The 19,971-nt window shown below is 35.8% G+C and overlaps 1 protein-coding gene across 1 annotated transcript in view; it reads left to right on the top strand.

Annotated features, from left to right (window-relative positions):
* The window catches only part of UGT8 (UDP glycosyltransferase 8), a 268,405-nt gene that overhangs the window by 235,135 nt on the left and 13,299 nt on the right, over positions 1-19,971 (top strand). Inside the window, exon 4 of the mRNA XM_053703588.1 lies at positions 16,729-16,805. Coding sequence (XP_053559563.1) covers positions 16,729-16,805 — 77 coding nt within the window. The remainder of the gene's footprint in view (positions 1-16,728; positions 16,806-19,971) is intronic.

Below are 19,971 nucleotides of genomic sequence, written 5' to 3' on the forward strand. Positions count from 1 at the left end.
AATTAAATAGGTCCCGTGTAATCCATAAATTCAAGGAGATGGATTTTGACCATTTGCAGTCCTTTGTCATGTGAAATAATTGTGTATAGATTATTAACATCCAAGCTGACCAGTAAATCTCCCTCTGAGATCTGTATCCCTCTCAACTGTGTAATGAGTTCATTGGTATCCAACAAAAATGATTTAGTTTGTCTGACCATAGGTTGCAATATGGAGTCAATGTGCTGGGCCACTGGTTGTAAAATGTAATATAGTACTGCAAAGATTTTAGGTAGGTGTGAAAAAAATGCTATGAAGTAAGTATGTTTTATAAACAAAAAATGTCAAAAGTATTCTTTTTATCAATTAACAAAATGCAAAGTGAGTGCTCAGAAGAAAAATCTAAATCAAACAAATATTTGGTGTGGCCAACTTTTGCCTTCAAAACAGCATCAAGGCTTCTAGTCACACTTGCAAAAGTGATGGTATTTGTAGGCATATAGTCTGCTGCATAAGTACACAATTATACTGAACAGGTACTAATGATCATCAATTTAATATGTAGGTTAAAACATAATCATTAACTAATACAAAAACAGCTGTGTTGGAGGAATAAATCTGGATAAGGAACAGCCAAACTCTGCTAACAAAGTGAGGTTGCTGAAGACATACAAATCATATACAATGGCAAAACTGAGCACAGCAACAAAACTTAAGGGGCTATATTACAAGTGGCGTGCTAATGATCATTAGCACGTGATAATCAGTTTAGCCTGACTGCGCTACTATTTGCGCACAACTTTGATATTACAAGTCCATGGTAAAGTGTGTTGAAAAGAAAAGGGTTAGTGTACCCGATTTCCCTTGAGCGCAGGATATACTTTCAATGGATATTATGATTTATCAAATTTGCGCTTGTTCTACAAATTGAAAGTTATAGTTTGAACTCAAGCAAAAGCCGAAACGGCGCAACAATATTTAGCTCGACTTGAGACCTGAAGTAAACTGTAATGGTTTAAAAAAAAGTTGCACAAAACAGATCAAAAACACTTCGAAATAAAATACTACACACACATATATACACTTTTTTAATAACAATATATAATTTTAATATTGATAAGTATGTTTTAAAAGGGTTAAAAGGATATGGTATATGGCAAGTAGAGATGTGGATTAATTTTATCACAAATACACATTTGTGATGAAAATTGGATTTAGCTTTTTTTAGCTTTTTTTTAACAGATCAATACTAAAATGTCTTGACAAAGGCTCCATAGAGAGCCAAAACATAGACCTATGTTGTAAGAAGATTCTATTTGGAATAAAAAGTGATGATTTAAAGTCTTGGGACTGCCCTTCTTATATATATATATTAGTGGTTAATAGATGGTTAATAGGGCTAGAAGGCGTATTGTACCCCATATATTTATTTATTCATTTATTTAATTTTGATCACATTCTAATAGTCCAGGTAATATATTGTATATAAAGAGTTTGATTTAGCTATACATGATTTTGATCTCTCATATCAGTGATGATAGACACATGTATAATCATATACAGTATTGTTAGTAATGATCTGCCAGATGATAACTACACTGCCTGTCAGATCTGGACACAAACATCTATTATGCGTGTTCCAATTTTGACAATGTCTGTGAGCAGTTAGAGGCGGTGAACTAATTTGTTTATGGCATATCTTGTCATGACTCATATTTATGGTATACCACACAAGAGAAAAGGGTGAGGGAGAGACACATCCAGACAATATTAAATAATTTAATGTCCCATCTCAAATACACACCAATAAAATAAAGGTGTATAATATACAGAAGAACTCAATCCGCATACAAGGTCCACTGATATATTGTGAAAAAGGACAAACAAATCTCACCTCCTCCTCACTGAGCTCCGATAGTCTACAAGTATAAGCGAGGTCAAGGGAGGGAGTAATGCTCCAAAACAGATGGTGCAGTTGTCGTACCTTACTTTCTCGTTAAGCTGTATGGTATGTCCGTATGTAGCTGCTGTATATCCACCGGACCTTTCACAGAGCAATCGGGTAACAATGCCAAACCAGGTGGCATGTCCAACGTTACTCACAGACCTCCTCCAACCGGATGGCACAGCTGATGACGTATCCGACATCACACACGGATCTCCTCCAATCGGGTACCACCTCAGCGACGTGTACACAAAATACACCAAATCCGAAATCCTACAGCGCTTCCATGAAGCTGTAGGTGTAAAGCAGTAGTGTCTTTTCTGTAGATAGTTAAGGGGACATGGCAGGATACTAACGCTCATCCAGGCAAAACAATAAGTCCACAAAAATGATAGAAGAGAGCGTTAGAGAATAAATAAAACTTAACCTTTATTTGGTCAGTGTAAAATTATAGGGCAAGCAGAAATCTTTACAGACAAGAGGTAACAACAGATAATGGAAGTATACCCGGAGTGCTTGCTAGTATGTATTTTGTGTTTACATACACACCCCTATGATGTGTTTGACAGAGATTGGCTGTAACATACAATGATGTTTGATGACCCCCTGAAGGTAACGCCACCATTTTATCAACAAAATTGCACTTTTTAGAAATGCAAACAAATTAAAGATTCAGTGCTTACTGTGACACAAGAATATACAGGAACTAGAACAATTTTTTACAAAAATAATTTAAACAATAAATTGAAATTAAACACATTTAATAATTACAGTAATATCACTTATTCACTTGTATTACCTTTTTCCCACCACACTATTGTCTTTCCCTTCTAACCTTTCACTTAACACCATAACTTTACTTTACAATTTTACTTTTTCAAGTTTCTCATTATTTTTCAAATCCCTAATGCTAAAGTAGTCACATTTCTCACTTTCTCACATACCTGCTCCATTAAAAGTTTGCATTTAGTTATCTTTGGAGGCTTAATTCAGAGGAAGGCAGGAGCCAAAGAGGCGGCAGCAGCATGGTCCACAACTAATTTAATTTATTTTATCTATATGAATTAAACGCTAGGTTTTAATCACCAACACTCCATTCAGCACATATTGTTAATAACTACCCTCTCCAAGTGTGCCACCAAATGCTTTTCTTTTTTCTTTTGTTTCTTTCTACTATAGCGAGGGCAGGCCACACAATCCTTTGTCATCTCAGTAGCTCAGAGGATCTTGTGTAGGAGGAAAAAGAGGTGTTAAAAGATAAGCATTTACCATGTCTGAAGCACCTCCACTCCCATTTCTTGATGGCCTCAGTGGGCCCCACCAAACAGTCTGCTCTACTCAGCTGTGTTGTGCTGCTGCTGCAGGTGCTGGTAGTAGATAAAAAAATATGTATCTGCCTTTTGCTGCTGCAATTCTCTCTCACAAAGCATGCCCCCCTCTTCTTGTACCGCATCACCCTGCAAATCAGATTGTCCCTCAAGTTAACAAGTTACCAGTTTGGAGAGACATTTCCCCTTTAATTCTGGGATAATACTAGGTGTCCAGCATCAGTCCAGGGCATTTTGCTATACATATATACACTGTGGGGCCACTTTATTAGGTACAGCTACCTAGTAGCATCTTGAGCCTCCTTTAGCCTTAAAAACAGCCTGAATTCAGCTAGGCATGGATTAAAAAATATGCTGAAAATGTTGTGGAGGTATTATGTACCATGCAGATATGAGTGTGTCACACAACTCCTGGAGATTCGATGGAGGTGTAGGCCTGCATCGAATAGTGCTTTCAATCTCCTCCCAAAGATGTTCAATAGAATTGAGATCTGGGGACTGAGCAGGCCACTGCAGCAAAGAAAAGTCATTGTCATGTTCCTGGAACCATCCCATCGTGATGCAGGCTTTGTGCACAGGTGCATTATCCAGCTGGAAGTAACCATCTGCCTGAGGATAAACTGTCAACATGAATGAATGCTCTTGGTCACCAATGATGTTTACGTACGCTATGGCATTCAGACGTGAATCTAGGGGTATCAATGGATCCAACATGTGCCAGAAAAACATTTCCCAGACCATAACACCGCCAACACCACCTTGCACAGTTTTCATCAGACATAACAGGTCCATGGATTCATTCTGTTATAGCCTGCCATTAACAACACTCTCTAGGAACTTCGACTTGTCAGACCAAGTAACATTTTTCCACTCTTCGATTGTCTAGTGCTGGTGTTGTGCCTACAGAAGTAGATGATGATTTAATCAACAAATTCTCGAAACACTGCCGACTTACCTGCCCGAATAACCGCTACTGATAGGTGAGCCTATTTCTTAATCTGCTCAGACCAGTTGTTTTTCTTGCCACATTTTGTTCTCTTCTTTCTTCCACAGGTTTATAGGGGCAGACGTTTGTTTAAATTTCTTATGGGATGATCCACTAAGAATTGTTTTGTCCTCACTGTTTGGATATACAAATTGTTCACCAAATTATCATCTGAACCATACAGCTTTCTACATTTTGGAAATTAAAGACTTTAAAGACATTTTCCTAAACGTCTGTTTTTCGTATGACTGTACTGATCTATAAGAGATCACATCTGCTATTTGCACTCATTTGTGTGTGTTCTTAGTCAGACATAATCTGTCAAATTAGATATATATTCTTTGAAACCGTTGACTCATTAGAGACATTTTATTATTGTATACATTTTTTATAAATTGTATTGGATTGGCCAATCCACCTGTGATCACTATTTGTTTATATTGTATCACTGTGCACTTATCAGATTCAAGTAGAAAATCATTTCCTTCTATTTTCACTTATGATACATCTTTCGATCACTTACGTATAACGTTCTTTTTCTTTCTAATCATAAAACAGTTTATACTGTTAATGTAAACTTGTAACATCTTTTTAATCAGGAGACAATCATTTCTCCCCCTTCGATACATTCTAACACTTACAACTCCTTTTTTTCCCTTCACTGATATCCCACAATTTTTGGCAATTTTGTTCTTTCACTATTATAATAGCCTTGACTATAAGCTCAATACCCATTGCCTCATATGTTTTACGATACCATTTTATATCATATTTGCCACCTTAGGCTGCTAGATCAATGTAAATCATGCCTATATCAAAGATCTATTAACTGACTACTTATCTTTTCAATATAGCTCTCTACAGGCCGTCTTTAGTCACTCCCACTCACTCTGTTCATTATACAATGACACAGACACTGACATTTGCAGTTTCATTTCATTTTCGCTATGGCTGGCTGGTATATCAGCTCTGCAGTTTTGATTTGTTCTTAAATTGTGTTTATTATTTTATTATACCCAAATTGTGTTTTTTAAAAACTCTGTTCTCTACTATCTTTCAGTAAAAGAATCAAATTAAACAGATTTATAACACCCGCCATCTGAGTTATTTTATTACTGGTCAAATTGAATTCACTCTATAGGGACGTATAGGTTGGGATGGAACAATAATTTTTAGATTCCATCCACTGTTATATCACCTCCCTATTGCTCAGTTCCCACCTGATTGCTAAGTTCTATATATTTTACATGTACTAAAGCATTTCTGTGGCACTCCTTCTACCTCTTCTTTTTCCTTCAAGTTTTAATTTATTTGAAGATACACGTAGGTTTGTTGTAATTTTAATTTAAAGTTAAGGGGTTGTTAGGTTTAGGGGTTAATAGGTTTAATTTAGTTTAATTTAATTTAGTTTTTTGCAATGTGGGGGGCTGACGGTTTAGGGGTTAATAGGTTTAGTTAGTGGTGGTGATGTGGGAGGCCAGTAGTTTAGGGGTTAATAAGTTAATTTTGGTTATGGCAGGGTCGGGGAGTGTCGGAATAGGGGTTAATAACATTTTGTAGGTGGCGGTGATGTCGGGGGCGGCGTATTAGGGGTGTTTAGACTCAGGGTTTATGTTAGGGTGTTAGGTGTAAATGTAACTTGTTTTCTACCATAGAAATCAGTGGGGTATATTTCATTGTCTTGCAGCATTGAACATAAGCTTTCGGTGCTTTCATACTCCCATTGATTTCTATGGCATCCGCGGCCTCAAGGATGGTGGATTGAAAACCGGGTATGATGCGTCCGAATAGCCATGAGCGTACCTGTTAAAAGTTTGATAACTTTGATCAATCTGCGTTGGATTGAGACCGGGGGATCGTATGTTACATCACAAATTTCAACATTTGCCGGTCTAGAGGCTTTGATAACTAGGTCAGATCAGTCTCGCAACAATTATGATGTGGAATTATGGCGTATTTGCGGTTGACACTTTGATAGATAGGGCTCATTGTGTGGACGATTGTATAAATGGGCCAAAATTTGGATGAATACACATGGCTATAAAATGTTATGGAATTGCATATATGCCTTTTGCTCTGTTAATAATACATTACATTATAAAAATGTATGCTGTCTAGCCAGACATAGAATCTCAGTGAAAGGTGAGTCTCATCTAAAGATGTATTCACTTCTATATGTTTTATAACTCCTCAGTTACTTTTTAAGATATTTAACTGCACAATTTATTCTAGGTTAACAGATAAAATGACTATTTTATATCAAATAATAGGTTAAACACTTTTAAACCAATCATTAAACCCTAGAGTTGTTATGCTTTGCTTTTTATATTTCCTTTCAATAATTACTTATTTAGGGCTATATTGCGAGTGGAACACAAAGTAGTGCTCCCACTCTCGTGTTAACTTCACAAGATGGAGGCTTTTTTTTTGCGCGAGTCTGGTTGCAATTGTATTACAAGTTAAAAGTAAAAGGTTTGTAAAGCGAATGTAAACCCGAAACACGCAAAAAAATAGCGCACCCCTGTTAACTTCTTCTCCCATAGAATGATTGGATCATATAAACTTAAAAAAAAAACTAACACTAATACTTGCGCACTAACCCAACTGTGTATATTCAAGAGCACTAACCCTGACATGAAAAAATATTTCACATTCCAATGTTCTTAAAATAGCAGGATATGTTATATTTATTCTTAAATACATATTTTTTTGTCTATTGGTATACATCTATACCTATTATACTGTATTTATTCCTATAGATATATAGTTATTGATATGTATTTTACATGAAGAGTATCTAATATATATATATATATATATATATATATATATATAAAAATATATATTTAATAATAAAAAGTACATTATTTTATAATTGAAGAACATTGGAATGTGAAATATGTAGAGTACATATGTAGTAAAACACAGTAATACTTAAATACATACGCACACACACATATTTAAACATACATATATTAGACATGTGCACCGCTAAAAAATTCGGTTCGTTTTCGGTTCGGATAGATTCGGACTTTTAGAATTTCGTTTCGGATCGAATCTGATTCGGTAAAATTTGAATAAATTCATTTCGGATTTATTTGGATCCGAATAAATTCGTTTCGGATTTATTCGGATTCGGCTGAATTCGGTTCTATTCCGTTCCGAAATTCGGTATGTTTTTACTACACTAACACCCATTTAGTACACTAAGTCACTAGCACCCATAAACTACCTATGAACAACTAAACCGAGGCCCCCCCACATCGCAAACCCTATAATAACATTATTTAACCTCTAATCTGCCGATCGGATATCGCCGCCGCCTACATTATAGCTATTAACCCCTAATCTGCTGTCCCTAACATCGCCGACCCCTACATTATAGTTATTAACCCCTAATCTGCCTCCCCCAACGTCGCCGCAATCTAACTATAAGTATTAACCCCTAATCTGCCGATCGGATATCGCCGCCGCCTACATTATAGCTATTAACCCCTAATCTGCTGTCCCTAACACCGCCGACCCCTACATTATAGTTATTAACCCCTAATCTGCCTCCCCCAACGTCGCCGCAATCTAACTATAAGTATTAACCCCTAATCTGCCGACCCGATATCGCCGCCACCTATATTATAGCTATTAACCCCTAATCTGCTGTCCCTAACACCGCCGACCCCTACATTATAGTTATTAACCCCTAATCTGCCTCCCCCCAACGTCGCCGCAATCTAACTACAAGTATTAACCCCTAATCTGCCGACCGCAAATCGCCGCCACTATAATAAATGTATTAACCCCTAAACTGCCGCACTCCCGCCTCGCAAACACTATAATACATTTTATTAACCCCTAATCTGCCCTCCCTAACATCGCCGCCACCTACCTACAATTATTAAACCCTAATCTCCCGCCCCCATCGTCGCCGCTACTATAATAAGGTTATTAACCCCTAAACCTAAATCTAACCCTAACACTAACACCCCCTAACTTAAATATAATTTAAATAAAACGAAATAAGTTTACTATAGTTAAATAAATGAATCCTATTTAAAACTAAAGACTTACCTGTAAAATAAACCCTAAGATAGCTGCAATATAACTAATAGTTACATTGTAGCTCTTTTAGGATTTATTTTTATTTTACAGGCAACTTTGTATTTATTTTAACTAGGTACAATAGTTATTAAATAGTTATTAACTATTTAATAACTACCTAGCTAAAATAAATACAAATTTACCTGTAAAATAAATCCTAACCTAAGCTACACTAACACCTAACACTACACTATCATTAAATTAACTAAATAAATGAATCATATTTAAAACAAAATACTTACCTGTAAAATAAACCCTAATATAGCTGCAATATAACTAATAGTTACATTGTAGCTATTTTAGCATTTATATTTATTTTACAGGCAACTTTGTATTTATTTTAACTAGGTACAAAAGCTATTAAATAGTTATTGACTAATTAATAGCTACCTAGTTAAAATAATTACAAAATTACCTGTAAAATAAATCCTAACCTAAGTTACAATTAAACCTAACACTACACTGTCATTAAATAAATTAACTACAAGTACCTACAATTATCTACAATTAAATAAACTAAAGTACAAAACCCCCCCACTAAATTACAAAAAAAACCAAACACTAAATTACAAAAAATAAAAAAATATTACAAGAATTTTAAACTAATTACACCTAATCTAAGCCCCCTAATAAAATAACAAAGCCCCCCAAAATAAAAAAAATGCCCTACCCTATACTAAATTACAAAAGTTAACAGCTCTATTACCTTACCAGCCCTGAACAGGGCCCTTTGCGGGGCATGCCCCAAAGAAAACAGCTCTTTTGCCTGTAAAAAAAAAAACACAATCCCCCCCCCACATTACAACCCACCACCCACATACCCCTACTCTAACCCAAACCCCCCTTAAATAAACCTAACACTACCCCCCTGAAGATCTCCCTACCTTGAGTCGTGTTCACCCAGCCGGGCCGAAGTCTTCATCCGATGGGGCAGAAGAGGACATCCAGACCGGCAGAAGTCTTCATCCAAGCGGGGCAAGAAGAGGTCTTCCATCCATCATACAAGTACCAAAATACAAACAAACACTAAATTACAAAAATTAATAAAATATTACAATAATTTTAAACTAATTACACCTAATCTAAGCCCCCTACTAGCTATTAATATAGCTTCAATATAACTAATAGTTACATTGTAGCTATTTTAGGATTTATATTTATTTTACAGGCAACTTTGTATTTATTTTAACTAGGTACAATAGCTATTAAATAGTTAATAACTATTTAATAACTACCTAGCTAAAATAAATACAAATTTACCTGTAAAATAAATCATAACCTAAGTTACAATTACACCTAACACTACACTATCATTAAATTAACTAAATAAATGAATCCTATATAAAACTAAAGACTTACCTGTAAAATAAACCCTAATATAGCTGCAATATAACTAATAGTTACATTGTAGCTATTTTAGCATTTATATTTATTGTACAGGCAACTTTGTATTTATTTTAACTAGGTACAATAGCTATTAAATAGATATTTACTGTTTAATAGCTACCTAGTTAAAATAATTACAAAATTACCTGTAAAATAAATCCTAACCTAAGTTACAATTAAACCTAACACTACACTATCATTAAATAAATTAACTACAAGTACCTACAATTAAATACAATTAAAAAACTAAACTAAAGTACAACCCCCCCCCCACTAAATTACAAAAAATAAAAAAATATTACAAGAATTTTAAACTAATTACACCTAATCTAAGCCCCCTAATAAAATAACAAAGCCCCCCAAAATAAAAAAAATGCCCTACCCTATACTAAATTACAAAAGTTAACAGCTCTATTACCTTACCAGCCCTGAACAGGGCCTTTTGCGGGGCATGCCCCAAAGAAAACAGCTCTTTTGCCTGTAAAAAAAAACACAATCCCCCCCCCCACATTACAACCCACCACCCACATACCCCTACTCTAACCCAAACCCCCCTTAAATAAACCTAACACTACCCCCCTGAAGATCTCCCTACCTTGAGTCGTGTTCACCCAGCCGGGCCGAAGTCTTCATCCGATGGGGCAGAAGAGGACATCCAGACTGGCAGAAGTCTTCATCCAAGCGGGGCAAGAAGAGGTCTTCCATCCATCAGAAAAGTACAAAAAAACAAACAAACACTAAATTAGCAAAAATAATAAAATATTGCAATAATTTTAAACTAATTACACCTAATCTAAGCCCCCTACTAGCTATTAATATAGCTTCAATATAACTAATAGTTACATTGTAGCTATTTTAGGATTTATATTTATTTTACAGGCAACTTTGTATTTATTTTAACTAGGTACAATAGCTATTAAATAGTTAATAACTACCTAGCTAAAATAAATACAAATTTACCTGTAAAATAAACCCTAACCTAAGTTACAATTACACCTAACACTACACTGTCATTAAATTAACTAAATAAATTAATCCTATATAAAACTAAATACTTACCTGTAAAATAAACCCTAATATAGCTACAATATAACTAATAGTTACATTGTAGCTATTTTAGCATTTATATTTATTTTACAGGCAACTTTGTATTTATTTTAACTAGGTACAATAGCTATTAAATAGTTATTGACTAATTAATAGCTACCTAGTTAAAATAATTACAAAATTACCTGTAAAATAAATCCTAACCTAAGTTACTATTAAACCTAACACTACACTATCATTAAATAAATTAACTACAAGTACCTACAATTAAATACAATTAAATAAACTAAACTAAAGTACAAAAAAAACAAACACTAAATTACAAAAAATAAAAAAAATTACAAGAATTTTAAACTAATTACACCTAATCTAAGCCCCCTAATAAAATAACAAAGCACCCCAAAATAAAAAAATGCCCTATCCTATACTAAATTACAAAAGTAATCAGCTCTATTACCTTACCAGCCCTGAACAGGGCCTTTTGCGGGGGCATGCCCCAAAGAAAACAGCTCTTTTGCCTGTAAAAAAAAACACAATACCCCCCCCCACATTACAACCCACCACCCACATACCCCTACTCTAACCCAAACCCCCCTTAAATAAACCTAACACTACCCCCCTGAAGATCTCTCTACCGTGTCTTCACCCAGCGGGCCGAAGTCTTCATCCGATGGGGCAGAAGAGGACATCCAGACCGGCAGAAGTCTTCATCCAAGTGGGGCAAGAAGAGGTCTTCCATCCATCAGAAGTCTTGATCCAGGCGGCATCTTCTCTGTTCATCCATCCGGAGCGGAGCGGCAGCATCCTGAAGACATCCCACGCAGAGCATCCTCTTCTTTCTTGATCCGACGACTAGGTGACTGTACCTTTAAGTGACGTCATCCAAGATGGCGTCCCTTGAATTCCGATTGGCTGATAGGATTCTATCAGCCAATCGGAATTAAGGTAGGAAAAATCTGATTGGCTGATTCAATCAGCCAATCAGATTCAAGTTCAATCCGATTGGCTGATCCAATCAGCCAATCAGATTGAGCTCGCATTCTATTGGCTGATCGGAACAGCCAATAGAATGCGAGGTCAATCTGATTGGCTGATTCCATCAGCCAATCGGATTGAACTTGAATCTGATTGGCTGATTAAATCAGCCAATCAGATTTTTCCTACCTTAATTCCGATTGGCTGATAGAATCCTATCAGCCAATCGGAATTCAAGGGACGCCATCTTGGATGACGTCACTTAAAGGTACAGTCACCTAGTCGTCGGATCAAGAAAGAAGAGGATGCTCTGCGTGGGATGTCTTCAGGATGCTGCCGCTCCGCTCCGGATGGATGAACAGAGAAGATGCCGCCTGGATCAAGACTTCTGATGGATGGAAGACCTCTTCTTGCCCCGCTTGGATGAAGACTTCTGCCGGTCTGGATGTCCTCTTCTGCCCGATCGGATGAAGACTTCGGCCCGCTGGGTGAAGACCCGGTAGAGAGATCTTCAGGGGGGTAGTGTTAGGTTTATTTAAGGGGGGTTTGGGTTAGAGTAGGGGTATGTGGGTGGTGGGTTGTAATGTGGGGGGGTATTGTGTTTTTTTTTACAGGCAAAAGAGCTGTTTTCTTTGGGGCATGCCCCCGCAAAAGGCCCTTTTAAGGGCTGGTAAGGTAATAGAGCTGATTACTTTTGTAATTTAGTATAGGGTAGGGCATTTTTTTTATTTTGGGGGGCTTTGTTATTTTATTAGGGGGCTTAGATTAGGTGTAATTAGTTTAAAATTCTTGTAATTTTTTTTATTTTTTGTAATTTAGTGTTTGTTTTTTTTGTACTTTAGTTTAGTTTATTTCATTGTATTTAATTGTAGGTACTTGTAGTTAATTTATTTAATGATAGTGTAGAGTTAGGTTTAATAGTAACTTAGGTTAGGATTTATTTTACAGGTAATTTTGTAATTATTTTAACTAGGTAGCTATTAATTAGTCAATAACTATTTAATAGCTATTGTACCTAGTTAAAATAAATACAAAGTTGCCTGTAAAATAAATATAAATGCTAAAATAGCTACAATGTAACTATTAGTTATATTGTAGCTATATTAGGGTTTATTTTACAGGTAAGTATTTAGTTTTATATAGGATTAATTTATTTAGTTAATTTAATGACAGTGTAGTGTTAGGTGTAATTGTAACTTAGGTTAGGGTTTATTTTACAGGTAAATTTGTATTTATTTTAGCTAGGTAGTTATTAACTATTTAATAGCTATTGTACCTAGTTAAAATAAATACAAAGTTGCCTGTAAAATAAATATAAATCCTAAAATAGCTACAATGTAACTATTAGTTATATTGTAGCTATATTAATAGCTAGTAGGGGGCTTAGATTAGGTGTAATTAGTTTAAAATTATTGTAATATTTTATTATTTTTGCTAATTTAGTGTTTGTTTGTTTTTTTGTACTTTTCTGATGGATGGAAGACCTCTTCTTGCCCCGCTTGGATGAAGACTTCTGCCGGTCTGGATGTCCTCTTCTGCCCCATCGGATGAAGACTTCGGCCCGGCTGGGTGAACACGACTCAAGGTAGGGAGATCTTCAGGGGGGTAGTGTTAGGTTTATTTAAGGGGGGTTTGGGTTAGAGTAGGGGTATGTGGGTGGTGGGTTGTAATGTGGGGGGAGGGATTGTGTTTTTTTTTTACAGGCAAAAGAGCTGTTTTCTTTGGGGCATGCCCCGCAAAGGGCCCTGTTCAGGGCTGGTAAGGTAATAGAGCTGTTAACTTTTGTAATTTAGTATAGGTTAGGGCATTTTTTTTATTTTGGGGGGCTTTGTTATTTTATTAGGGGGCTTAGATTAGGTGTAATTAGTTTAAAATTCTTGTAATATTTTTTTATTTTTTGTAATTTAGTGGGGGGGGGGTTTGTACTTTAGTTTAGTTTTTTTAATTGCATTTAATTGTAGGTACTTGTAGTTAATTTATTTAATGATAGTGTAGTGTTAGGTTTAATTGTAACTTAGGTTAGGATTTATTTTACAGGTAATTTTGTAATTATTTTAACTAGGTAGCTATTAAATAGTCAATATCTATTTAATAGCTATTGAACCTAGTTAAAATGAATACAAAGTTGCCTGTACAATAAATATAAATGCTAAAATAGCTACAATGTAACTATTAGTTATATTGCAGCTATATTATGGTTTATTTTACAGGTAAGTCTTTAGTTTTATATAGGATTCATTTATTTAGTTAATTTAATGATAGTGTAGTGTTAGGTGTAATTGTAACTTAGGTTATGATTTATTTTACAGGTAAATTTGTATTTATTTTAGCTAGGTAGTTATTAAATAGTTATTAACTATTTAATAGCTATTGTACCTAGTTAAAATAAATACAAAGTTGCCTGTAAAATATATATAAATCCTAAAATAGCTACAATGTAACTATTAGTTATATTGAAGCTATATTAATAGCTAATAGGGGGCTTAGATTAGGTGTAATTAGTTTAAAATTATTGTAATATTTTATTATTTTTGGTAATTTAGTGTTTGTTTGTATTTTGGTACTTGTATGATGGATGGAAGACCTCTTCTTGCCCCGCTTGGATGAAGACTTCTGCCGGTCTGGATGTCCTCTTCTGCCCCATCGGATGAAGACTTCGGCCCGGCTGGGTGAACACGACTCAAGGTAGGGAGATCTTCAGGGGGGTAGTGTTAGGTTTATTTAAGGGGGGTTTGGGTTAGAGTAGGGGTATGTGGGTGGTGGGTTGTAATGTGGGGGGGGGGTTGTGTTTTTTTTTTACAGGCAAAAGAGCTGTTTTCTTTGGGGCATGCCCCGCAAAGGGCCCTGTTCAGGGCTGGTAAGGTAATAGAGCTGTTAACTTTTGTAATTTAGTATAGGGTAGGGCATTTTTTTTTATTTTGGGGGGCTTTGTTATTTTATTAGGGGGCTTAGATTAGGTGTAATTAGTTTAAAATTCTTGTAATATTTTTTTATTTTTTGTAATTTAGTGTTTGTTTTTTTTGTAATTTAGTGGGGGGGTTTGTACTTTAGTTTATTTAATTGTAGATAATTGTAGGTACTTGTAGTTAATTTATTTAATGACAGTGTAGTGTTAGGTTTAATTGTAACTTAGGTTAGGATTTATTTTACAGGTAATTTTGTAATTATTTTAACTAGGTAGCTATTAATTAGTCAATAACTATTTAATAGCTATTGTACCTAGTTAAAATAAATACAAAGTTGTCTGTAAAATAAATATAAATCCTAAAATAGCTACAATGTAACTATTAGTTATATTGCAGCTATCTTAGGGTTTATTTTACAGGTAAGTCTTTAGTTTTAAATAGGATTCATTTATTTAACTATAGTAAACTTATTTCGTTTTATTTAAATTATATTTAAGTTAGGGGGTGTTAGGGTTAGGGTTAGACTTAGGTTTAGGGGTTAATAACCTTATTATAGTAGCGGCGACGATGGGGGCGGGAGATTAGGGGTTAATAATTGTAGGTAGGTGGCGGCGATGTTAGGGAGGGCAGATTAGGGGTTAATAAAATGTATTATAGTGTTTGCGAGGCGGGAGTGCGGCGATTTAGGGGTTAATACATTTATTATAGTGGCGGCGATTTGCGGTCGGCAGATTAGGGGTTAATACTTGTAGTTAGATTGCGGCGACGTTGGGGGGAGGCAGATTAGGGGTTAATAACTATAATGTAGGGGTCGGCGGTGTTAGGGACAGCAGATTAGGGGTTAATAGCTATAATGTAGGCGGCGGCGATATCGGGTCGGCATATTAGGGGTTAATACTTATAGTTAGATTGCGGCGACGTTGGGGGAGGCAGATTAGGGGTTAATAACTATAATGTAGGGGTCGGCGGTGTTAGGGACAGCAGATTAGGGGTTAATAGCTATAATGTAGGCGGCGGCGATATCGGGTCGGCAGATTAGGGGTTAATAGTTGTAGTTAGATTGCGGCGACGTTGGGGGGAGGCAGATTAGGGGTTAATAACTATAATGTAGGGGTCTGCGGTGTTAGGGACAGCAGATTAGGGGTTAATAGTTATAATGTAGGCGGCGGCGATATTCGGTCGGCAGATTAGGGGTTAATAAAATAATGCAGGTGTCAGCGATAGCGGAGGCAGCAGATTAGGGGTTAATAAGTGTCAGATTAGGGGTGTTTAGAGACTCGGGGTACATGTTAGGGTGTTAGGTGCAGACTTAGTGTTTCCCCATAGGAAACAATGGGGCTGCGGTGTTAGTTTTTCTTCAGCCGAAACTCCCATTGTTTCCTATGGGGAAATGCCGAATCTTAACGAGCTAATTCGGATTTATTCGGAGATACGGCAGCTATTTCGGATTCATTCGGTAGATTCGGAAGTATTTTAATTCGGAAATCCGAATCGATCCGAATCTCCGAATTTACCGAATTTACCGAATTTCCGAATTAATCCGAAACGAACCGCACATGTCTAATATATATATATATATATATATATATATATATATATATATATATATATATATATATATATACTGTATATACTGCATATACAGACGAATACGGATGAATCACAATGGGGTTTTTTTACAACTGAAACCTCATATCTTTGAGCCCTTATATAACTTTTAATTGCAGTCTACTTAAGATTGTAACTGTAATTTTAAATGTATTTTTGATGATTTTTGCGCCACTTTTTTGTCTCACGTAACCGTTAACCAGAGCTCTGAAGTCACGATAACCAGACTCTCATTCAATTTGATTGCACTCAAGCGAATATTCTTTTTTGTTTACTTTCAACTCGTAATGCATTCACTACTTCTGATGTACACAAAGAGCTCCTTATTGATCGTCTGCAACAGTTATCGTGCCACTCGTAATCTAGCCTTTACTTGGTTTAAAACTATTAATTCTAATATGCAGTATCAAGGTAGTAGATTTAAGCACAGCCTACTGTTAAAAAAGACATAATAGACTCTATCTTTGTGTTTAGGTTTTCTGGGAACAACCCCAGAAATCTAGGAAACAACACAAAACTTGTGGAATGGCTACCTCAAAATGATTTACTTGGTAAGTAAATAATCTATTTACTCCATTTATTTTTCAAGTATGTTAAACTCTGTGCCTTTTTAAGTTTTAGTAGCCTGATAAAATTGAATAAACAATTTTGTACTTTATCATTTAAAGATGCTCTTTGATGTACTACCATTCCTCATTTGGCCTCCGTATGTTCTTTATTTATGAGCTGCTTAAAGGGAACCACAACACCTGATTGACATATTCTAAAGTAACTTTTTCTAATTGTGCAAAATAAACTATCTAACAATGCTGTATGCAGTCTTTTCATTCTGTTGTAGATAAAAGCTTTATAATTTAAACACTGATCTGCAGCATTGGATGTGCTATTCAAGCTGCCATTTTTTAAAGTACGTTTCACAACTGACAGTATTGCTGTTTGCAGTCTTTATCTTACTGCATTCTATTGTAGATAAAAGCTTTACAATTTAAACGTTTATTTGCAGCATTGTATGTGCTATGCAAGCTGCCATCTTGTAACGTGCGTTCCACCACACTGTGTCATATGATGCACACGGCACCAGCTATTACTAAATTATAGTGTCTGACAAGAACGGCTTCAGGCACTGTTATGTTTATAAATAGCACAAGCAGGGAAGGAAGTGTGAGGGGGGAGAGGGAGGCACAGGGGGAAGAAAAGCTCCGGAGATCATATGTAAGGTAGATGAATGTCTCTTGTTACAATTTTTTATGCAGCGTGAGTTTGCTTTCTTTCTTCCCCCTGTGCTTCCCTCTCCACCTTTCCTCCCCCATCACATTCCCTTCCCTGCTCCTGCTATTTATAAGCATAACAGTGCCTAAAGCCATTCTTGTCAGACACTGCAGGGCTCACTATGATTTAGTAATAGCTGGTGCCATGTGCATCACGTGACACAGTGTTGTGGAACGCACGTTACAAGATGGCAGCTTGCATAGCACATACAATGATGCAAATCAACGTTTAAATTGTAAAGCTTTTATCTACAATAGAATGCAGTAAGATAAAGACTGCAAATAGCAATACTGTCAGTTATTTTGGATAATCAGAAACAGTTAGTTTAAAACAGCAGGTGTTGTGGTTCCCTTTAAGGAAGATCCCCTGTAAGAATGATGGAGAATGCTTTGGGCCTTAGTGGGCAAACTTCTACTACAAACCATCTAATGGATGGTGAAATTCATTTTTATAATGTCTCCCCTGTCTAGTGCTAGTTCCTTAACGGCACAGTGTACTATAAAAAGGATTTCCTCTTAATACGTTTACAATGACTTGTTATAGCAGCTGCAGAGTATTAACTACTAGGGTAATTGTTTCTTTATGTATATTTTGTAAATTAAATATCTGGCTAATTGAAACTGCACCCAAACAAATGTGCTGAGCTTTCAGGGGAAGTAGATCTCATTAGCTTATCTTTCTATATTTACTCATAATCATCCTTATCTTATCTCTCATGGTGTACACAGAGAGACCAGTACAAAGGACCTGATTCTCTAAAGCTCTCGGGTCTGGCACAATGCAATATAAGGCCCCTCATGGATTGTTCTAACAGCAATTTTACTTTGGGTTCTGTGTATGAGAAGGAGAGACACTTACTTTACAATATTGAGTTAGTAAAATAAGCTTATTATTTTGTTCCATGCCACAGAGTTTTTGAGAATCAAGCCCTTAGAGAGAACAATGGCATATAAACATTTTAGTATCTCTTTGTCCCACTCTCCACTAAGAGAGTGATATTTTTAAACTTTATTGTTTACATAACCTTTCTATAACCAGTACTTAAAGGGATATGAAACAGTGCTTATTTAGTAAAACTATATCTTAAATGAAAGTAAACATGATAAAAGACAGATAGTGTTACACCAAGCAACTTACTTGCAGGTAGATTACGAGTTATGCACGCTATAGGGAATTTAATGAACGCAACAAAAGTTGCGTTATTTCACCCTCTATAGCACAGCCATTACAAGTTTTGAAACAGCCGTCTTGTTTGTGCAATATGGTTGCGTTGATCTTCAAATCGCACAAAATACAAGAACTGTTTTGACGTGCTCATGCACGCTTTCCCCATAGACATCAATGGAGAAAGCGGGTTAGAAAAAAACACCTGTGATCGCGGAATGTAAAGCTCCGTAACGCAGCCCCATTGATGTCTATGGGGGAAAAAAGTTACGTTTAAACCTTACACCCTAACATAAACCCCATGTCTAAACACCCCTAACCTGCTGCCCCCGACATTGCCGACACCTACATAATGTTATTAACCCCTAATCTGCTGCCCCGATATCCCCGCCACCTAAATAAACCTTTTAACCCCTAATCTGCCGCTCCCGATATTGCCGCCACTATTCTAAAGTTATTAACCCCTATTCCCCTGCACCCCAACATTGCCCACACTATAATAAATCTATTAACCCCCATTCCACCGCTCCCCGACATCGCCGCAACTAAATAAAGTTATTAACCCCTAAACCTCTGGCCTCCCACATCACTATCACTAAATAAACCTATTAACCCCTAAACCGTCAGCCCCCCACATTGCAAGAACCTAAATTGTACTATTAACCCCTAAACCTAACCCTAACCGTAACCCTAACATCCCCTAACTTTAACATAATTAAAATAGTGCAAAATTAAAGTTACACTTATTAACTAAATAATACCTTTAAAACTAAATACATACATACCTGTAAAATAAAACCTAAGCTAGCTACAATATAACTAATAGTTATATTGTAGCTAGCTTAGGTTTTATTTTTATTTCACAGGTAAGTTTGTATTTATTTTAACTAGGTAGACTAGTTAGTAAATAGTTATTAACTATTTACTAACTACCTAGTTAAAATAAATACAAACTTACCTGTGAAATAAAAGCTAAGCTGCTTTACACTAAAACCTAACATTACAAAAAATAAAAAACACTAAAATTACAAAAAATTAAAAAAAAACTACCATTACAAAAATTAACAAACAAAATTATCCAACACAATAAAAATTATTCCTATTCTAATACCCCTTAAAAGGAAAAAAAAAAGAAAAAACCTAATCTAGAATAAACTACCAATAGGGCCTTTTTGTAGGGCATTGCCCTAAGTTAAACAGCTCTTTTACCTGAATCCATCCCCCCCAAACTCACAAAATAAAAAGAAATCTAAAAAACCTAATCTACCCATTGCCCTGAAAAGG

This window comes from Bombina bombina, chromosome 2 (genome assembly GCF_027579735.1).
Source record: "Bombina bombina isolate aBomBom1 chromosome 2, aBomBom1.pri, whole genome shotgun sequence".
Taxonomy (NCBI): domain Eukaryota; kingdom Metazoa; phylum Chordata; class Amphibia; order Anura; family Bombinatoridae; genus Bombina; species Bombina bombina.